This window comes from Manis pentadactyla, chromosome 2, assembly GCF_030020395.1.
Source record: "Manis pentadactyla isolate mManPen7 chromosome 2, mManPen7.hap1, whole genome shotgun sequence".
Taxonomy (NCBI): Eukaryota; Metazoa; Chordata; class Mammalia; order Pholidota; family Manidae; genus Manis; species Manis pentadactyla.
The window spans coordinates 100,409,068-100,424,875 of record NC_080020.1 but is presented as its reverse complement, the minus strand read 5'-3'; the positions used below and the strand labels follow the sequence as shown (position 1 = coordinate 100,424,875).

Here is a 15,808-nt window from a genome sequence, read left to right as displayed (position 1 = left end):
TTTGGTAGACAAAATATGAGGAAATGTGGTCTATTTTATCATTTGTGTGGTGTGTGTGTGTGTTGGGGGGGCGGGTTCTAAATGGCTCTGTAAGTACAGATAACAGTAAACAGATAAACAGGAGGAACAGGTTCTACCACCCTGACCAGCCTACCTGTTACCTGATATCTCCACTCAGATGGCAGAACCAGTAATGTGGTAACAGGGTCAGAAACTTGCCCAAGCTGAACCCCCAAACACAAGTAGCCCTTATGTTGAGAGCTGTGGAGGTTGGGACACATTACTACTTGACATACACTATTCACATAATTTCACAACAGAGTAGAAAAAGGAACCTCACACACACAAAAAATGAGCACCAAAATGAAGGCACTATAATAATAAGTAAGTTTTTTTTTAGAAGGTCAAGCCAAGGAATATAAAACATGAATGTGCACCCCAGCTTTATCCATGGTATTCAGAGAGTTAGTTTCACTTTTACCAATATCTCCACATGGGTTTTATGGTTAAAAACACACACACACACACACACACACACACATATATATATATATATATATATATATATATATATACACACACACACATATATATATTTAGATAGATCTACATATATCTATATGTGAACACTTTTTCATGTGGGATATTTTCTTAAAACAACTTACATTTCTTAACAAAGTTTGCTTTTTGTGTGGTTATTCTGCTTAAACAAGTAAAACTGTACCTATAATTAATATAAACATTTACCATAAATCCTTCAAAATTATATAAATGATCATTTACAAATGTGTTCAGCACCTATTTTGTCAGTAACTCATTGCCTCTGAGAATCCTCATTTTCCTCTACTTTACTGCCTAAGGCAAGTCTTTAGGCTACCTCTCTTTTTTTATTCTGACAGCTAAAATAAATTTTTTTCAATAGTAACAAAATTAAGTGTTCTTCCAGGAAGTGGGGGGTTGGAGGAAGGGGATTGAGTGATGTATGGAAACAGTCACTGGCTTCTGGGCCTACAATGCTTAAATGACTAGTGAGGGAGATTGGAAGGTCCCAATAATGCTTTTATTGTAGAAAATTACTGAACTTAGAGACTCCTTTCCGTCTTATAAAACTAGGGCATTATATGATCAGAAAATAGCTTAGTGGTCTGTGAAGTCCTTTCCAGCTCTAAAAGTACATAATTCAAAGCTGCTAAAAATAAATACGTTTAAAGTTGACTGTGATATATATATGTGTGTTTACGCCTACATATACATACATACACTCACACAGTTTCGCTTTGAAAATGGGAGGGGCTATACAGTACTTTGTACCAGAACTTTACAGTGCATCAAGTATCGAGACGTTTTTGTTCCTGAAACAAGTAAGTTTCAGAGTGCCATTAGCCCTGCAGGGGGAGTGCTAAGTAGCCAGGTTTAGGAAACAGCTTCAGCTACTCCAGTTTAGCCTCCAGGAGCTTCAGTCATGATACAGGGCAGTGTTTGGCGGAATCATATCCCAGCTTAACTGGGGACCCAGCGGAATTTGTAACCTCCGTTGGCTGTTCGAATGGTGAAGGCATTGCCCTGGGGGAAAGCGAGGGTGCGGATGGTGCTGTGGCTGCGGATGGGGGTGCTGAAGGAGCCTCCCTCCTCCAGCTCACTGTGGCTCAGGTTCAGCGTTCTCCGGCTGCAATCTGTGCGCAGCCCCCGGAAGACGCCATGCAGGTTCCCAGGCCTGCCGTCCGAGCTTGCGGGTTCTGGCTGCAGCCGGAGCCGCTTAGGATCGCGGCTCTGCAGCGCTTCGTCGCAGCGCTCGGAAATCTCCGTCAGGATGGCGTCCACTTCCGCGCAGTCCTGTCCCGCAGCACTAAACAACTCCTCCAGGCTCCTTTTGGCGGTCGCCTTGAGCAGGAAAGGCTCGGCTGCCGCCCCGGAATCTCGAGACTGCGTGATCATCAGCTTCTACAAAAGATGGGGAGGAGCGCCGCCCTGGGGCCAGCCAGACTCGCCTCGTGCGGGGCGCGCAAAGGAGACCTGGGCGCACTTGGAATGGCGCGACTCCGCAGACCTAGGCGCCCCCTGCAATGGTTCAGTGAGCCCCCGCTGTCCTCGGGAGCAGGAGAGGGCGGTGAACAGGAACATTTCCGACGTCCCGAAGCCTCCCACACGCCCGCACCCCCACTTACATCCAGCACAGACGCCAAGTGCCGAGTGCGGCTGGCGAGTTCCTTCAGTTGAACGTTTCGCTCCTTGAGCGAGGCGATCTCTTCCTGCTTTTGGGTCAGCGTCACGTGCAGCTGCAGGAGGAGACCCAAACGTTGAGACCGGCCGCGATGCTGGTCTTGTCTGTACACTATGCATGATTTAGACTTAGATCTTAAAGTCTAATCAGGAACTGGGGGCCCAAGAGCATTTAGGTAAACTTGTGAGAATAACAATCAATTTTCTTTCCTTTTTTTTTTTTTTACAAAGCACTTAGACAAAATATATATATATCAATTAATCCTCAGTATTGCGTGGTGATGAACAGTACTGACTTCAGCAACAGGCAGATCTAGGTTCTGCCTCTGCAATCCAACCTTCTTATACCTCAGTTTCTTTATCTGTAAAATGGGGCTATTAAGAGTATCTAGCTCAGTAGTTGTGGATATTGACTGAGGCGAGAAAGTAAATCGGTAAGCACAATACTCAGCAGAAAAGAAGCTTTCAATAAATATTGCTGGCCCTATTAAAAATCTGGAGGGGTAGGATTATTCCCAGTTGGTGAAGTTGGAAACTGAAGAAGAGCCACTAATACAATAGCTACGTGAACCGTTGCTTCTCACTTCCACGGGGGGCACCTTCCTACTCCAGCAGCCCCCATTTCTAACCGGATCTCCAGACGCTGGCCCCGCCCCAGGATTCCTGGCCACCAGCCCAGTGTCCCTACTTGGTTATTCTCAACGAGTGCGTCCCCCAACGCCCTCTGGTTCTGGTCCGCCACCTCCTTCCAGTACTGCTCCGGTGGGGCCACGGCTTGAGGACGCAGCGGCTGTGACTGAAGAGCCCTCGGGTCCAGTGGCGGGGAGAAACAGGGCCCCAGCGGCAGTACGTCGCAAGGAGAGAAAGGGAAGTCTCCGTCGGCCAGGGGAGGCGACAGCAAAGAAGAGTCTGAAGAAGAGCAGGAGCTGGGTGTGCGGCCTCAGACTGCTGCCCAGCTAGCTACGGGGAAAAGTGCCACGCCGGGTGTAAGGTTTACGTGGCGATTTTTCTTTATTAAGTAAAGCACCTCTCTCTTTGCAATCCCTACGATTCTCAGGCCCTTGCTGATACTCCGTACAGACGCAGCAGGCGCTCAGTATACGCCTGCCGAGTTCATCTGAACTGAACTCCGCGGAGGCCAGGGCAAACCTGCCTGAAGTCACGCAAGTCCGCCGCTCTGCACACTCCTCTCACTCAACCTCTCCCAGTCCACATCACTGCGCAGGGCTCCCTCTCCCAGAACTCAACAAAGTAAGAGAGCGCTTATCGATCCAGCGATTCATCTACTCCATTAGGAAGGATGGAAGCCCCTTAAATATCGAAGAGCCTGACACTTCAATGAATTGCTCGCGAGTCTTTGACAGATGCTTTAACATCTTCACGACCACGAAATGTGAACGAGTCTGACTGGGGAGTGCGATACACCACCGCAGTTTTTTAACTGCAAGAAGACTGCACTTGCCTGCAATGAGATCATCCACCGTGTCTCTGAAATCCTGCAGATCAAAATCCGCTGCCGCTGGCAAGGAATGGCTCTGAAATAAACCGAAGGTATAAACAAGTTAATGCCGAATCTGGCAGGTCTGGAACACTTCCTAGACTGACATCTGTCTTCCCCGTCTCGGCGGCGGGTCTGCACACGCTCACAATCGCAACCTAGGCTCGTACCTGAAAATCAAAGCCCCAGCCGAGACACGGAACCCAGCAGGCTTGCCCCGCCATGATGGGGAGCGGGACGCACGAAGCGGGGACCAAGTTCTCGACAGTCTAGCAGGGTGCCGGAAATGCACACCTAAGTGTGCGGGAACGGTCCTTCCTCGCACTGGGCAGTGGCCGGGAGCCCGGCCTTTGGCTGCTAGCACAGTCCCTGTGTCGCCTCATTGGGCGACCACCAGCCAAACAGATGCCTCCGTGGAGCCAAGCGGTTCCTGAGTTTGCTGAACCTCAGATTTGACGTACCAGAGACCTCTGCTCTACGAGCGGCGCTGGGGTAGCAATTCCGTCCTTCCTCCCAAAACCCGACAGTGTTCAGGGTCCTCCAAAGCAGTATCGTGAGGCCATATATCCCAAGGCTCAGTCACAGCTAAACCACTCCCTCCCCATAAAGGAAGGGAAAGGGTAGGTCATGAAGAGGGGGCAAGGCTGCTTTGGAAGGTGCTTCTCTGTTGGGCACTGCAGCAGGCTGGCCCCTAGTGCTTTTCTGTTTCTCAAAAAATTGGGAGTTTTCCTGTACAGTGTGGTGCACCTCCAGAATCTTCAACGGGGCACTCTTCTGGATTCCTGCAATGTACCTGGGTCCTGGGCCAATGGAGATGATAAACGGTTAGTGGTGTAGGAACCTTTTTATTCCCTTAATCGGTGGGCATTTGCAGTTGACCAAACTCTTGCATAGAGTCTTTCTGTTAATTCTCACACCAATACAGGAAGCAGGCTGGGCCCAGGAAGTGATTCCTTCTTCTCTGATGGAGAAGCTGAAGCTCTAAGTTGAATTGCCCAAAGTCACCCCTCTCTAAAATAGTAGAATTGGGGCTCCTATCCCAGAATGTTGGTTCCTATTTCAATTCTCTTTCTTCTATACCTCATTGCCTCCAGCTTCTCTCTATCTTTTAGGAAAGCCTGGCTTCCAATGAAGACAGCACTAGAAAGGGGAAAGAAGTTTCTCAAGGAGTAATTAGTATGAGGGGTGTATCCATTATGCCCATCAGAAATATCTATTCCACTGATTCTAGTACTACTGATTCATTCCTTTGTGTTAATTATACTCTTCTCTCAAAAGGCCTTCTTTACTATCCAAATATTTCAGAGAAGAGGAATTTATTCTGACCCTCATGTCAAAGAATACACAAGTATCAGCTTTCCTCAGGAAAGAAGAGACTTTCCATCAGGAAGGCTTCGAGCACCAGTTGGGACCTGAGGCTCTCAGAGGAAAGGAACTTAGGAAGGACTGAGGAATCCTAGGAAAATCTTGAAGCACATGTTCTATCCTGGTTGAAGGAGTCAGAAATGAGACTCATTTTCCAAAGACCGAAAAGTCTCCCTCACAGTAGAGATTTAAGCAAAGCTTTTACCATGACGAGACTATGGCCCAGGAAATGCTTCCTCCTGCCTTATCCAAGGTCTTGACCCATTCCAGACCTCAAACACTTCTAGAGCCCTCCCTCACTGTTCACCTTCTCTAGCAGGATGGAGGCTAGGAAATGTGACCTGAGTGTGCACTGGCTAACTGGTCTCTCCTGGGGATCTTCCCCAGGAAAGGTTCTGGACCTTTTGAGCCATCCAGTGTGAGGTTTGTCCTAGAAACTTTAAATCCCACCTTCTCAATTAGATAAACATCTGGCATTTCTCCAACAACAGCAGGGGTGGGGTGTGGAGTATAACACAGAAAATGACACTAAATTTAAGTTCTGTATACTTCAGCAAAAATTCAGCAGGTGCCTCCTCGGTTTTTGTTACTTGCAAATAAACATGTTGGAGTAAGGGAGTGATGTAGGCCTCTGGGTCAGTTGAAAGAAGCTCAAGCATTGCCTTTCCTTGTTTGAGCATCCAGATCTTAAAAAATAGAACATTCTCTGCAGGGCAATGCCCACTCTCACCTCTTGTGTTAACAATCTCTGCTCAATGTGGGCACCTGCCCTGAGTCACCCTGGGCTCTATCCCGATTCTAGAAGGCACCTAGAGAAGGCCTGGCAAGTTTTGCTTTACCACAAATGCCAGTTTTGGGAGGCAGTCGTATCTTCTGAAGAGTTCTGTGCTGGACCTGTCCCCATGGACCTCGTGTCCCCAGCACCAGCTGCCAGGAAGCTGCAACTAGCACTCTTTCTGTAGGTTGCATCTAGTTAATGCCTCCTGTCCTTCTGGATACTTCATTTCATTTCCCATTGATTCCTGGTTCTGGTCTCCCAGGCACCAGTGTTGGGAGCCTCCATCATCTGCCTGGGGAGTGTCAGCCCTGGCAAGCGGTAGAAGTGCGTTGGAAGTAAGATAGGGTTTTTTGGTGGGGGGCGTGGGGATGGGAGAAAGTCAAATGCCTCTTTGTTCCATGAGGGTTAGCGACCAGAGTCTTTCAAGGGGTAAGAAAATGACTTTTTAAAAGTGCCCAAGTGCTGAAGAGTCATCTCGGCAGAGAGGAAAGTTTTCTGTCATATTTCTGCCATTCATTTGCCCCACTTCCCGCTTCTCCCAAATGTAAACCCTCTTTATCTTTTCCACACTTAACGGTGAAGTTATCCTCCTATCTCCACAGTCCTTAGATACCCAGGGAATGAAAACGGTCAGTGAATGGCCAGGAAGGGGATGCTGGGGGCACAGACGGGACATATATCACAACTTTGCTCCCACCTACCCGCTTGGTCCCTTCTAGAGCAATCTCCTTATTACTTTGTCTGGGCTCCACAGAATAATATATGGGGAGGAGAACCGGAGACCCGTCTGGCAGGGGAGCCCTGGCCCCCTGTCTCGGGTTGGTCAGAACAGCACTGGCAATGCTGCCGTCATCATATGCTAGGAGGGAGGAGGAAGTTTCCGTTCTCGAAGCTCAGATTCCGGCACGACGTCTCCCCCACTTCCCCCGCCCACCACCCTCCATAGCCAGACATGCCTGCAACTCCCCGCCCGAGGAACCAACCCATGACTCCCGAGTCGAAGTTTGAGCTACAAAAAGCGGCGAGGCTCCACGAGGAAAGGAGGTACCTGCGAGGTGGCCGAGTCACCACCAGGAGGCGCGTCGGACCCGAGTAGAGAGGAGCAGTCGGCGAGGTCCTGCAGGTCTATGGTGGTGAGGGCTGCGCAGGGAGAACCGGAGACACGCGCCCGGCGGACCCTGAACCTCTCTGCAAGGACTCGCCGCTGGCATCCCCGCCAGCACGTCAGAGCCCGGGAGCAGAGAAGCTCTTCCGAGCCACCCGCGCCACACCCACTCGGTGCGGGGAACCCGAGGGGTCAGGCGGGGGCCACGGGGCTCACCTGGCAATGCAGCGGGCTCCACGTCTGGGGGATCCTCGTACACAGACACGGGGCTGCCACCACTGCAACCGGGAAAAAGCTTCCGCGGAGGGGCAAACTAGCCGGACACAGACAGGGTGAGCACAGGCCAGCCTTGGAGGGTGGCAGCGGGGGAACCCCGCCCAGCCCCGCCATGCGGCCTCACCTTCCTGTCCAGCTTTCCCGGCTTGCCGAAGGGCCGACCGCGCAATTCCAGCATCCTGTTCGGACAGATGCTGTCAAAGGCCCGGCGTCCCGCCGCGGCGCCCCCGCAAGCCTGCATCCTGCCTTCGGCTCGCTTCGGCTCGAGAGCCCCGCGCCGACTGTTCGGAGACAGTGGCCAGGGCTGGGATGACGACCCACAACCTGCGCTCCACCCGGCGCCTGCACGCTCGGAAGCTGGCCGGAGGTTGGGGAAGGCGCGTGGCCGGAGTGGAGCCCAGGGCCGGCTGTGAAGGTGCGGAGGGAGGGCGGAGCGGGGAGGGAGGAACGCCGCGCGGGAGGGGCGGCTCGCGCCTCAGCGCCAGAGGTGGCGCCTTCGGCCCCGGACAATCTGCCCGCGGGCGGAGGCGTTAAACCCAACCTGGCAACGCAGCTTCCCCCGGGAGCAGCGAGCGCGGGCCCCGGGCCCGCGAGCGCCCTTTTAGCGAATGTTGGCGCCTCCGCCTCCCGGCCGAGCCAGAAGAGGCGAGCAAAGGTAGTGCAGAAGAGCCCCACTGGTCCCTAACTCTAGGTACCCTTACCGCCTTCCCGCTTAAGGACAGAGCGGATGGAAGAGTTAACGATTCTTCATTTTCTTTCCATCCCAGCTACAAAGCACGAAATTAACGCGGTGCGACACTCGCCAAAGCCAGACTCCGGCATTTGCCCCGCCGGTAGGGTTCGGTGGGGAAGTAGAATTCCAGCAGGAACTCCCCAGGACAGCCCCCAGATTACAGAAGCCCCTTCCTCCAAGGATGGGCAACGCTCTTGGTCCTGACTCGCCGACTTCCCCTTGGTCTCTCTCGGCCAGATGACTACCTAGAGCCCCTACACCTGGCACTTTCCCCGGCAGCAGCGCCTGAATACAGTCTTCAAGACAGGGTCAATTAAGAATTTTGGGGGCGGTGGGGGGAAGAAAAATTTGTATGCGTGGGGAGTAAAATGTCCGTTTGTATCTTACTTTACATTTCTTGTATCACAACTTTGCTCCCACCTACCCACCTGGTCCCTCCAAGAGCGATCAATCTTCTTATTACTTTGGGCTCCAGGGAATAGATGAGAAGAACCAGAGACCCATCTGTCAGGGGAACCCTCCAAATGGGCCCCCTGTCTGGAGTTGGTCAGAACAGCTCTGACCAACAGAACAGAATAATAATGTGATACAAATTAAGAAATGTAAAAGATGGTCAATTAAGTGATACAAACTCTCCTACAGCTTCTGAAAATACCTCATTGGACAGTCCCAAATCCACTAAAATCGAGGTCTCTGTTACCCAGAGACCTCAGCTGCCTGCAGCAGCATCTGGCAGCTGTCTGTGTAGCCCATTTCCCTTACTCTGTTGCAGCTTTGGCTGTCCTTCCCAAACCTGATGCCTCTCCCAGGAAAGGGGCTCTCCAGATGCTTGGGTGAGGGAGTCCTTTCAGGGCCACTTATGTCCATCCAACTTGAACAATCTGAAATTGGAACCTTTGTGACCTCCTCCAGTTGGGCACCTTGTTTGTGCCTTTTATCTAGTAGTAGTAGTGAAAGGTCCTCTTTTCAAGTGTCATGATCCTCTTTTATTTGCACCTGTTACCTGGATTAATAAACAAGATAGCCCTAACAGTGATGATGATTAACCTAATGGTAGAACAAGAATAGACTGAGACTCTCTAACCCACCTAAGGATGCAGGAACCCAGTTGAGGTGAGGTCAGCCAGCTAGATTTGGTATCATTAATGGTGAGGACCTCTGGCTTTAGGGTCAGAGCGTCTAACAATTGGAACCAGGCTCCAATTGGAACCAGGCTCCACCAGATCCATGAATCCCAAGTCTTTAGGAAAAACATAACACTGACTTCAGTAGAGTTGAAGATGAGATTATGTAAATGGTTCTTGATGTGGGTAAATTAATGTTTTTTGTTTTTTGGGGTTTTTTTTGGTATCGTTAGTATGCAATTACTTGAACAACATTATGGTTACTAGACTCCCCCTATTATTAAGCCCCCCCCACACACCCCATTACAGTCACTGTCCATCAGTGTAGTAAGATGCTATAGAATCATTACTTGTCTTCTCTGTATATACTGCCTTTCCCGTGTCCCCCCCCCAGCTACATTATGTGTGCTAATCATAATGCCCCTTTCCCCCCCTTTTCCTTCCCTTCCCACCCATCCTCCCCAGTCCCTTTCCCTTTGGTAACTGTTAGTCCATTCTTGGGTTCTGTGAGTCTGCTGCTGTTTTGTTCCTTTAGTTTTTTCTTTGTTCTTATACTCCACAGATGAGTGAAATCATTTGATACTTGTCTTTCTCTGCCTGGCTTATTTCACTGAGCATAATACCCTGTAGCTCCATCCATGTTGTTTCAAATGGTAGGATTTGTTTTCTTCTTATGGCTGAATAATATTCCATTGTGTATATGTACCACATCTGGTAAATTAATGTTTAAGAAGCTTTTTCAGTTGCACCTCCAGCCGCCCACAGCCTGCTCTTGGCTCTGTCTCCTGCCTCCCCTCATTTCTAAGTAGCCTAGCCACTAGCCACTACCCAGTCCATCCTTCATCCGTCTTCTAACCAACTTCCCAGTCTGTACAAGGAGTACTAGAGCTCTTAGCTGAATTTTAGGGAACTCTTTACATATGGAGACCATCACAGATTTTCCAGATCAGATCATTTTTCATCAATGAGTTCCCAATTGGGGTAGAAAATACGGGCATTGAACATAAGAAAACGTACAATATATCATCTGTGGTGACAGGAGCTGTAATAGTATGATTATGCAATTCCTAATTTGGATAATTATGGAACCTAATCACCCATATCAACCTTGGCTGAGTGATGGAGTAAGGGCTGGTGAAGACCATTCCTCCTGAAGTCACTCTTTTGCAGAAGGGCCAGTCGCCCTCCCCTCCTCCCGAGCCTGCAACAGCCAGGCTGAGGCTTCATATATTTCGGGACTTGGGACAGATAATGGAATTTTCCTCCTCCTCCTCTCCACCATCACACACTAGCTTTCCTCAGACAGCTTGGGGATCGTTACTTCTCTCTCCCTAAGGCAAGGAAGAGAAAGTTCCTGGAGACCTTAGTATGTCAACGTATCAGGAGAGAAGGGGCCCGAGGGGCCCAGAATAAGGTGCTCCTGGCACTGGAGAGTAATTGGAGGGTGCATGTGAAGAATTAAGATTCTCTAAATTTGCTCTGAGTTTGTTTGCTTTTTATTTATGCATATTTGTCATAGGTTTAGATTTATTCTAAATTTAGTAGAACATGACAGCTTTCTCCAAAAACTTTTTTCAACCATACAGAAATTTGAAAAAAGTATTAAAGTAAACAATGTATTACAATGTGTTCACCTCCAGTTGTTACCATTTTCCTGTATTTACTTTATTTCCCCTTCAAGTTTTTTTCTGTGTAACCTCCCTCCCCATCATTGTGCTGCCAGCTGCCACGAACCTTCATTCTTGAAGATTTGCTGTGTGCCAGGATCTCTACTTGGGGATTTTTATGGAACATCTCATTAAATCCATACCTCAACCCTACCAAATAGGTGCTACCTTTATTCCTATTTTTACAGAAAGACTTAGGCACAGTGATGAAACTTGCTTAAGGTCACCCAGCAAATTGACTCCAGAGCCCATTTGTTTAATCAATACTTCATACTACCGCAGTCTCATTTAGGCATCACAGCCCTGGAAACAACTGTTGGGCTCAGAGGTTAAGAAATTTGCTGGAGGTGACAGAACTGAGATTCAAGGCCTACAGCAGATTCACAACAGTGAGAATGAAGATGATGAAACAGTTGTAGGGGCACAGAATTTCAGCAAGCCTGTCTCATTTCTTGACTCTGTTTTCCCATCTGTAAAATGACTCCTGTAGCATGACTGGAGGTGGGGAACTGTGCTGGCTCTCCAAATATATACTCTATATCCTAGGGTGCTGAATAAATAATGTCGCACACTTACCTAAGGAACAGGACTTCTGAGCATTTCCAGAAACCTATGAGAGAAGTTGAGCAGTGTAGGTAAGGGAGGGCCGTGGACTCAGTTCACCTCATTTAAATCCTGGTTGCTCTGATGATACGGTTTCTGAGACCCAGTGCCCTTCTCTGAAAAATGGGATGATAGACTCTGCCCCCACAGAATTGTTAGCAGATTGAAATAACGGTTACAGTACCTGGTACATGTTAAGAACTGAGGGACAGCCATGAGTACTGTCATGCCACTGTTATCCTGGGTTCACATGCAGCAGGTGTAAGACAAGTGTGAACTGTTGAACCATGTCATTGCAGGGTAAACGGGTTCCATTTGTAATGGCCACGACCACTTGTAAAGCCTTCATTTCCAGCCTGTTGTAGGGGTAGCTCTTGCTTCACCCTAGCCAGTGGGCCTGTGCCGTCCCCAGGGTTTCCCAGCTCGGCCAGCATGTGCACCCTGGCCCCTCAAGACAGCATGGACTGCTGTGGGTTCTATTTGGCCTTATGTGCCACCTTGCCCTTTGGAGCTCTGGGAATGTGCAGCCCTCAGCCTCCTGACAAGAGGGTCATGGGATACAGGTCTATAAGTGATTCTGGCTTGCCTTGTAATTAGAACCCCTGTGACTGGGACCTCACCAGACCTGGTGTTCCCACACAGAAATGCCAAGTATAGAGTGGACCTGGACGGAGGGAGGACCCCTCCATTGTTACTGACCAACCATCTTTACTCGGAGCTGCTTTCATCTTTCCCCCTCCCCCAGAGGACAAAGCAGGCAGTAGTAGCATTCGAACAAGCCAGGACAGTCAGTTTATTGGGGGAAAGATTCGGCTCTCTTGTGCACGCTCAGCAAAATAAATAAACGACTAGACTCTACTGTGTACACTATTTACAACCAGCAAGATGAGCGGATGACCAAGTGGGATCTCTGAACCCCACTCTTTCAAAGAATGGGCAAGGTCCAGCGGCCAGGTGATAAAGAGACAAAGGGTCTACTTTATTTCGAGCTCAGGAACAGGCTGCACTTCTTGCAGATCTGGAAAGGCAGCATGTGAGTCAGGGAGGTTCCGTTTATGGCCACCAGTAGCTGCAGCTTGCCCAGGCAGTCCTGCAGCGCTGCCTCCGGGTGTCCGCCCAGGTGCAAGTCCACCGGGCGCGGAAACTGCAGCATATGGTCAGCTAGCGCCAGGCAACAGATGGCCAGGAGGGAGGGAGTGTAGTTGGTGAAGGCATAGTCCGCCAGGCTTAGCTCCGCCACCCCGCGCGCCAGGGCTTGCGCCTCCAGGGCTTCGGAGACTTCTGCATGTCCGGCGTCCACGCGTGCGTGCGTGAAATGCTCTAGGAAGAAGCTGATGGTTGGTGCGCCCAGGCTGAAGTGCAGTTTGTGTAGCACAATACACTCGAGGTTACAGAGCTGCTGACGAGAGAAGACGCCGCAGCACAGGGCCAGGAGCTGCTTCACGCGCGGCGGGTGCACCTCCACCTGTAACACAGGGGCTCCCATCTCCAGCCACACTGCATCCAGGGCCCAAGGTCCACCAAAGTCTCAAACCCGGTAGAAAAACCAGGACTCCTCTCCCCGCATCCCTTCCTTCCAGCGAGACAGCTGGGGCTTCGTCTCTCCATTACTTCCATTTTAATCACCTGAGAGTGTACTTCTAGCATTGTTTCTCTAATTACTGCCCCTCTAAAAAAGGGTTTAAGAAATTCCGAAGATTTTTTTCCCTCGCAGACTAAGATAACATTAAATCGTGTGCGCTGGAGAGCCAGGCGGAAAGAGAGTGGCAGGGAGTTGGGATGCCCAACCGCTTGCCACGACCCTGCGTGGAGGTACCTGTTTGCAAGCGATGAGCAAGGACGTGACCCCGAGCAGCTGGAAGCAGTCTGCAGCCACAGGCGTGGTTAAAAGGAAGCGGTCCAGAGTGTTCACTGTCAGGCACAGAGACTCGAAGGAGAGGCCAAACTGGCGGTGCACGGGGATCAGCCAGCTGAGCAGCTTACAGCGGGATTCCGCCGTTACCTGCCAGGAGGGAGGAGGGAGGCGGGCCGACTGAGCCTCGGGTGGAGAGGGGATTGTGTAAGGGACGGACCAAGATAGACCCAGGGAGCTTTCCCGGAGAGAGGCAAGAAAAAGGAAAAGCGCAATGCGCTGGAAATTGGGAAACACGTGGCAGCGCTGCTGCGGAAAGAGCACCGGCTGGGCTAGGAGCCAGAACGTTTGGGTTCGTGCCTGGCGCTGTGCCAAGCGCGCATACCCGTTACCTCGGGTAATCCTCTCAGCAATTCAGTGGGGGCGGAGACCCCCTTTTTGTAGGTGAAGAAACAAGCTCAGAATTGTTAAATAACTTGCCCAGGGTCGGTAGGAGTCGGACTGGAACCCAGGAACTGTCTTAAATCCTTTGTATTCTACCGAGTCCCCACTAACTAGTTTGGAAACTTCGGGCAGATCACTTAAACCATCTAGGCCCCACTTTCCTCCTCTGTAAAAGGAGGCCGGTAGCCCGGTCCTCCAAAGCCCCTTCCCGCTCCGACCGGGAACCTCCTTGCCCCGCGCGGGCCGGGACGCCGCAAAGGCAGACAGCAGAAAAGGAGAGCGCCCGGAAGAAGAAGAGAGGCGGCGGTGGGGAGCTGGCTCTCCCAGCGCCTCACTTGTGGCTGCCGCGCCAGCGACTCCCGAGGGTGGAAGTGGCTCTCCCGCGCCCTGCGGAAGGCATAGCAGCTCTGACCGTAGTCGCGGAAGGTCTGTAGATCTAACTGCCCCAGCTGCAGGGCTGGACCCGGTAAGGCGCTGCCGCTTTGCGTCGCGGACGCCGCGGGGCTGTCTGCCCCATCCGAGCCGGAGCTGGCCGACTCGAACAGGTCGCAAACACCAGAGTCTCCGGGAAACGGGCACGCGTTCAACTGCTCCAGCGGCTGTTTCCTCCGGAGGCGTGGGCACCTGCTCTTCTTCACCGGGGCACGGAGGTTCTGGTCGTCCTGCTTCCCAGCCCGGGCGGCGGGACTCCTGGGGCTGGTGGGGCAGGGGGTCACCATGATGCAGCTGGGTGGCCGCCCTCCGAATTCCCGGCTGCGGGGCACCGCATGCGCGCGCGCTGGTGAGGAGGAGGCCAGGCCTGGCCGGCAGCGAGGCCCTAAAGTACTCGGCCTGCGCATTCCCTCTACCACACCCCCCGCCTCTCACTGGCTGAGCCCCGAGAGGCACGACAGATTAGCTTTCCCGGCTAAAGACCCGCTTCGCAGAGCGCTGCTGGCCTCTGCGGTCTGCAAGGGAGAGGAGGAGCTACGGCGCGCCCGGAATACCCGCCTTGCGCGGCTGGCTCCGCGCGCGTGTCGCGTTACCCCGGCGACCGAGCGAGGATTGCAGCGGGAGCTGGGCGCACGGCGCGCTGCCTGGATGGGGGTGGGGCGGCGGCGAGGCCACGTGAGCGCCAGGTACTGCTGAGGGGCCGGCTGCGCCCGGGAAACAGGTTCTCCCAGGGGGCATCTACCGGTCTTTGGACAGATGGTCACTTTCCATGCTGGCTCTAATCCAGGTGGGTAATTTTGTCAAGGGCCGCTCTCGAGCTCCAAACGGAGGCTCCAGCTAGAATTCTGTCAGCACAGGAGTTTTCTTCAGGGGCCCATACAAGCAGTAATTCTAATGCAGTTGCGTTTGTGATTTTTGTTTTAGGCAGGACACTAGTAGCCACTGTCCCCGCGGGTCTCCGGAAGCAGAGCCTCCGCAGGTCCCTCTGCGCTGTGTACCTAGGAGCTAGTCCAACCCGCCAGGGAGGCATTCATACTCAAAACGGAAAACAGCCCAGCGATCCTCAGACAGCAGGTCTGCCCTGTAATACCTTCTCCGTACTTCTCATCCCAAACCAAGTAAGCCCAAGCGATTTAAGAACATAACTTTATTGGACAGTTGCATTTCTAGCTTCACCGAATTGCCCACAGGCTGTTCTCTTTCAGGTATTTAGCAGCTGGCTCTATCTGTCCTGGGTGGCCCAACCTTTCTCGGTTATTCCCTTCTTTCTGCTATCGCTCCTTCAGAGCGGAAGACGCCCATGCAGGAGAGACTAGACTGGACGCGGCAGTTTCCTCAGGACCCTGGCAGTTTAGTGGGCAGCCTCCCTGGAGTCCTGCGGCCTGAATGGTTCCTGAGAAGGGGCACAAACAGCATGTAGTCAGCCTTACAGGTATTTCCCAGGACCAGAAAGCCCGCACACTCTCAGCCTGGCGAACTTTACAGAGGCACTCCAAGGGGTGAGGTTACTAGGTGCCATACCACGAGCAGATTCAGCCGTTCTCACCTCATTCCGGAAGAAAGCTGACAAATGTATGTAATCAAATTTAAATCTCTGTCCCCAGAGATTTAATTAGGTGTCAGGTGGTGCCTCTTAGATATGCAGGTAAGAGAAGCTTTTGGGGTTCTAGATAGCCCTACTCCTTCTTCCCTGTAACTGAGCAAGATCTTT

The 15,808-nt window shown here is 51.6% G+C and overlaps 2 protein-coding genes across 2 annotated transcripts; both read right to left on the bottom strand.

Annotated features, from left to right (window-relative positions):
- Nucleotides 1-564: 564 nt before the first annotated feature.
- Nucleotides 565-8,277, bottom strand: MCIDAS (multiciliate differentiation and DNA synthesis associated cell cycle protein). The gene is made up of 7 exons (XM_036900352.2): nucleotides 7,367-8,277; nucleotides 7,183-7,279; nucleotides 6,910-7,001; nucleotides 3,683-3,755; nucleotides 2,909-3,129; nucleotides 2,166-2,276; nucleotides 565-1,941 (listed from the first exon to the last, which is right to left on the bottom strand). The coding sequence occupies exons 1-7, from the start codon at nucleotides 7,481-7,483 to the stop codon at nucleotides 1,501-1,503; spliced, it is 1,152 nt and encodes a 383-aa protein (XP_036756247.2). The 5' UTR covers nucleotides 7,484-8,277; the 3' UTR covers nucleotides 565-1,500.
- Nucleotides 8,278-12,142: 3,865 nt separating this feature from the next.
- On the bottom strand, nucleotides 12,143-14,600 carry CCNO (cyclin O). Its single transcript, XM_036900351.2, has 3 exons — nucleotides 14,001-14,600; nucleotides 13,186-13,371; nucleotides 12,143-12,834 (listed from the first exon to the last, which is right to left on the bottom strand). The coding sequence occupies exons 1-3, from the start codon at nucleotides 14,502-14,504 to the stop codon at nucleotides 12,349-12,351; spliced, it is 1,176 nt and encodes a 391-aa protein (XP_036756246.2). The 5' UTR covers nucleotides 14,505-14,600; the 3' UTR covers nucleotides 12,143-12,348.
- Nucleotides 14,601-15,808: the final 1,208 nt, after the last annotated feature.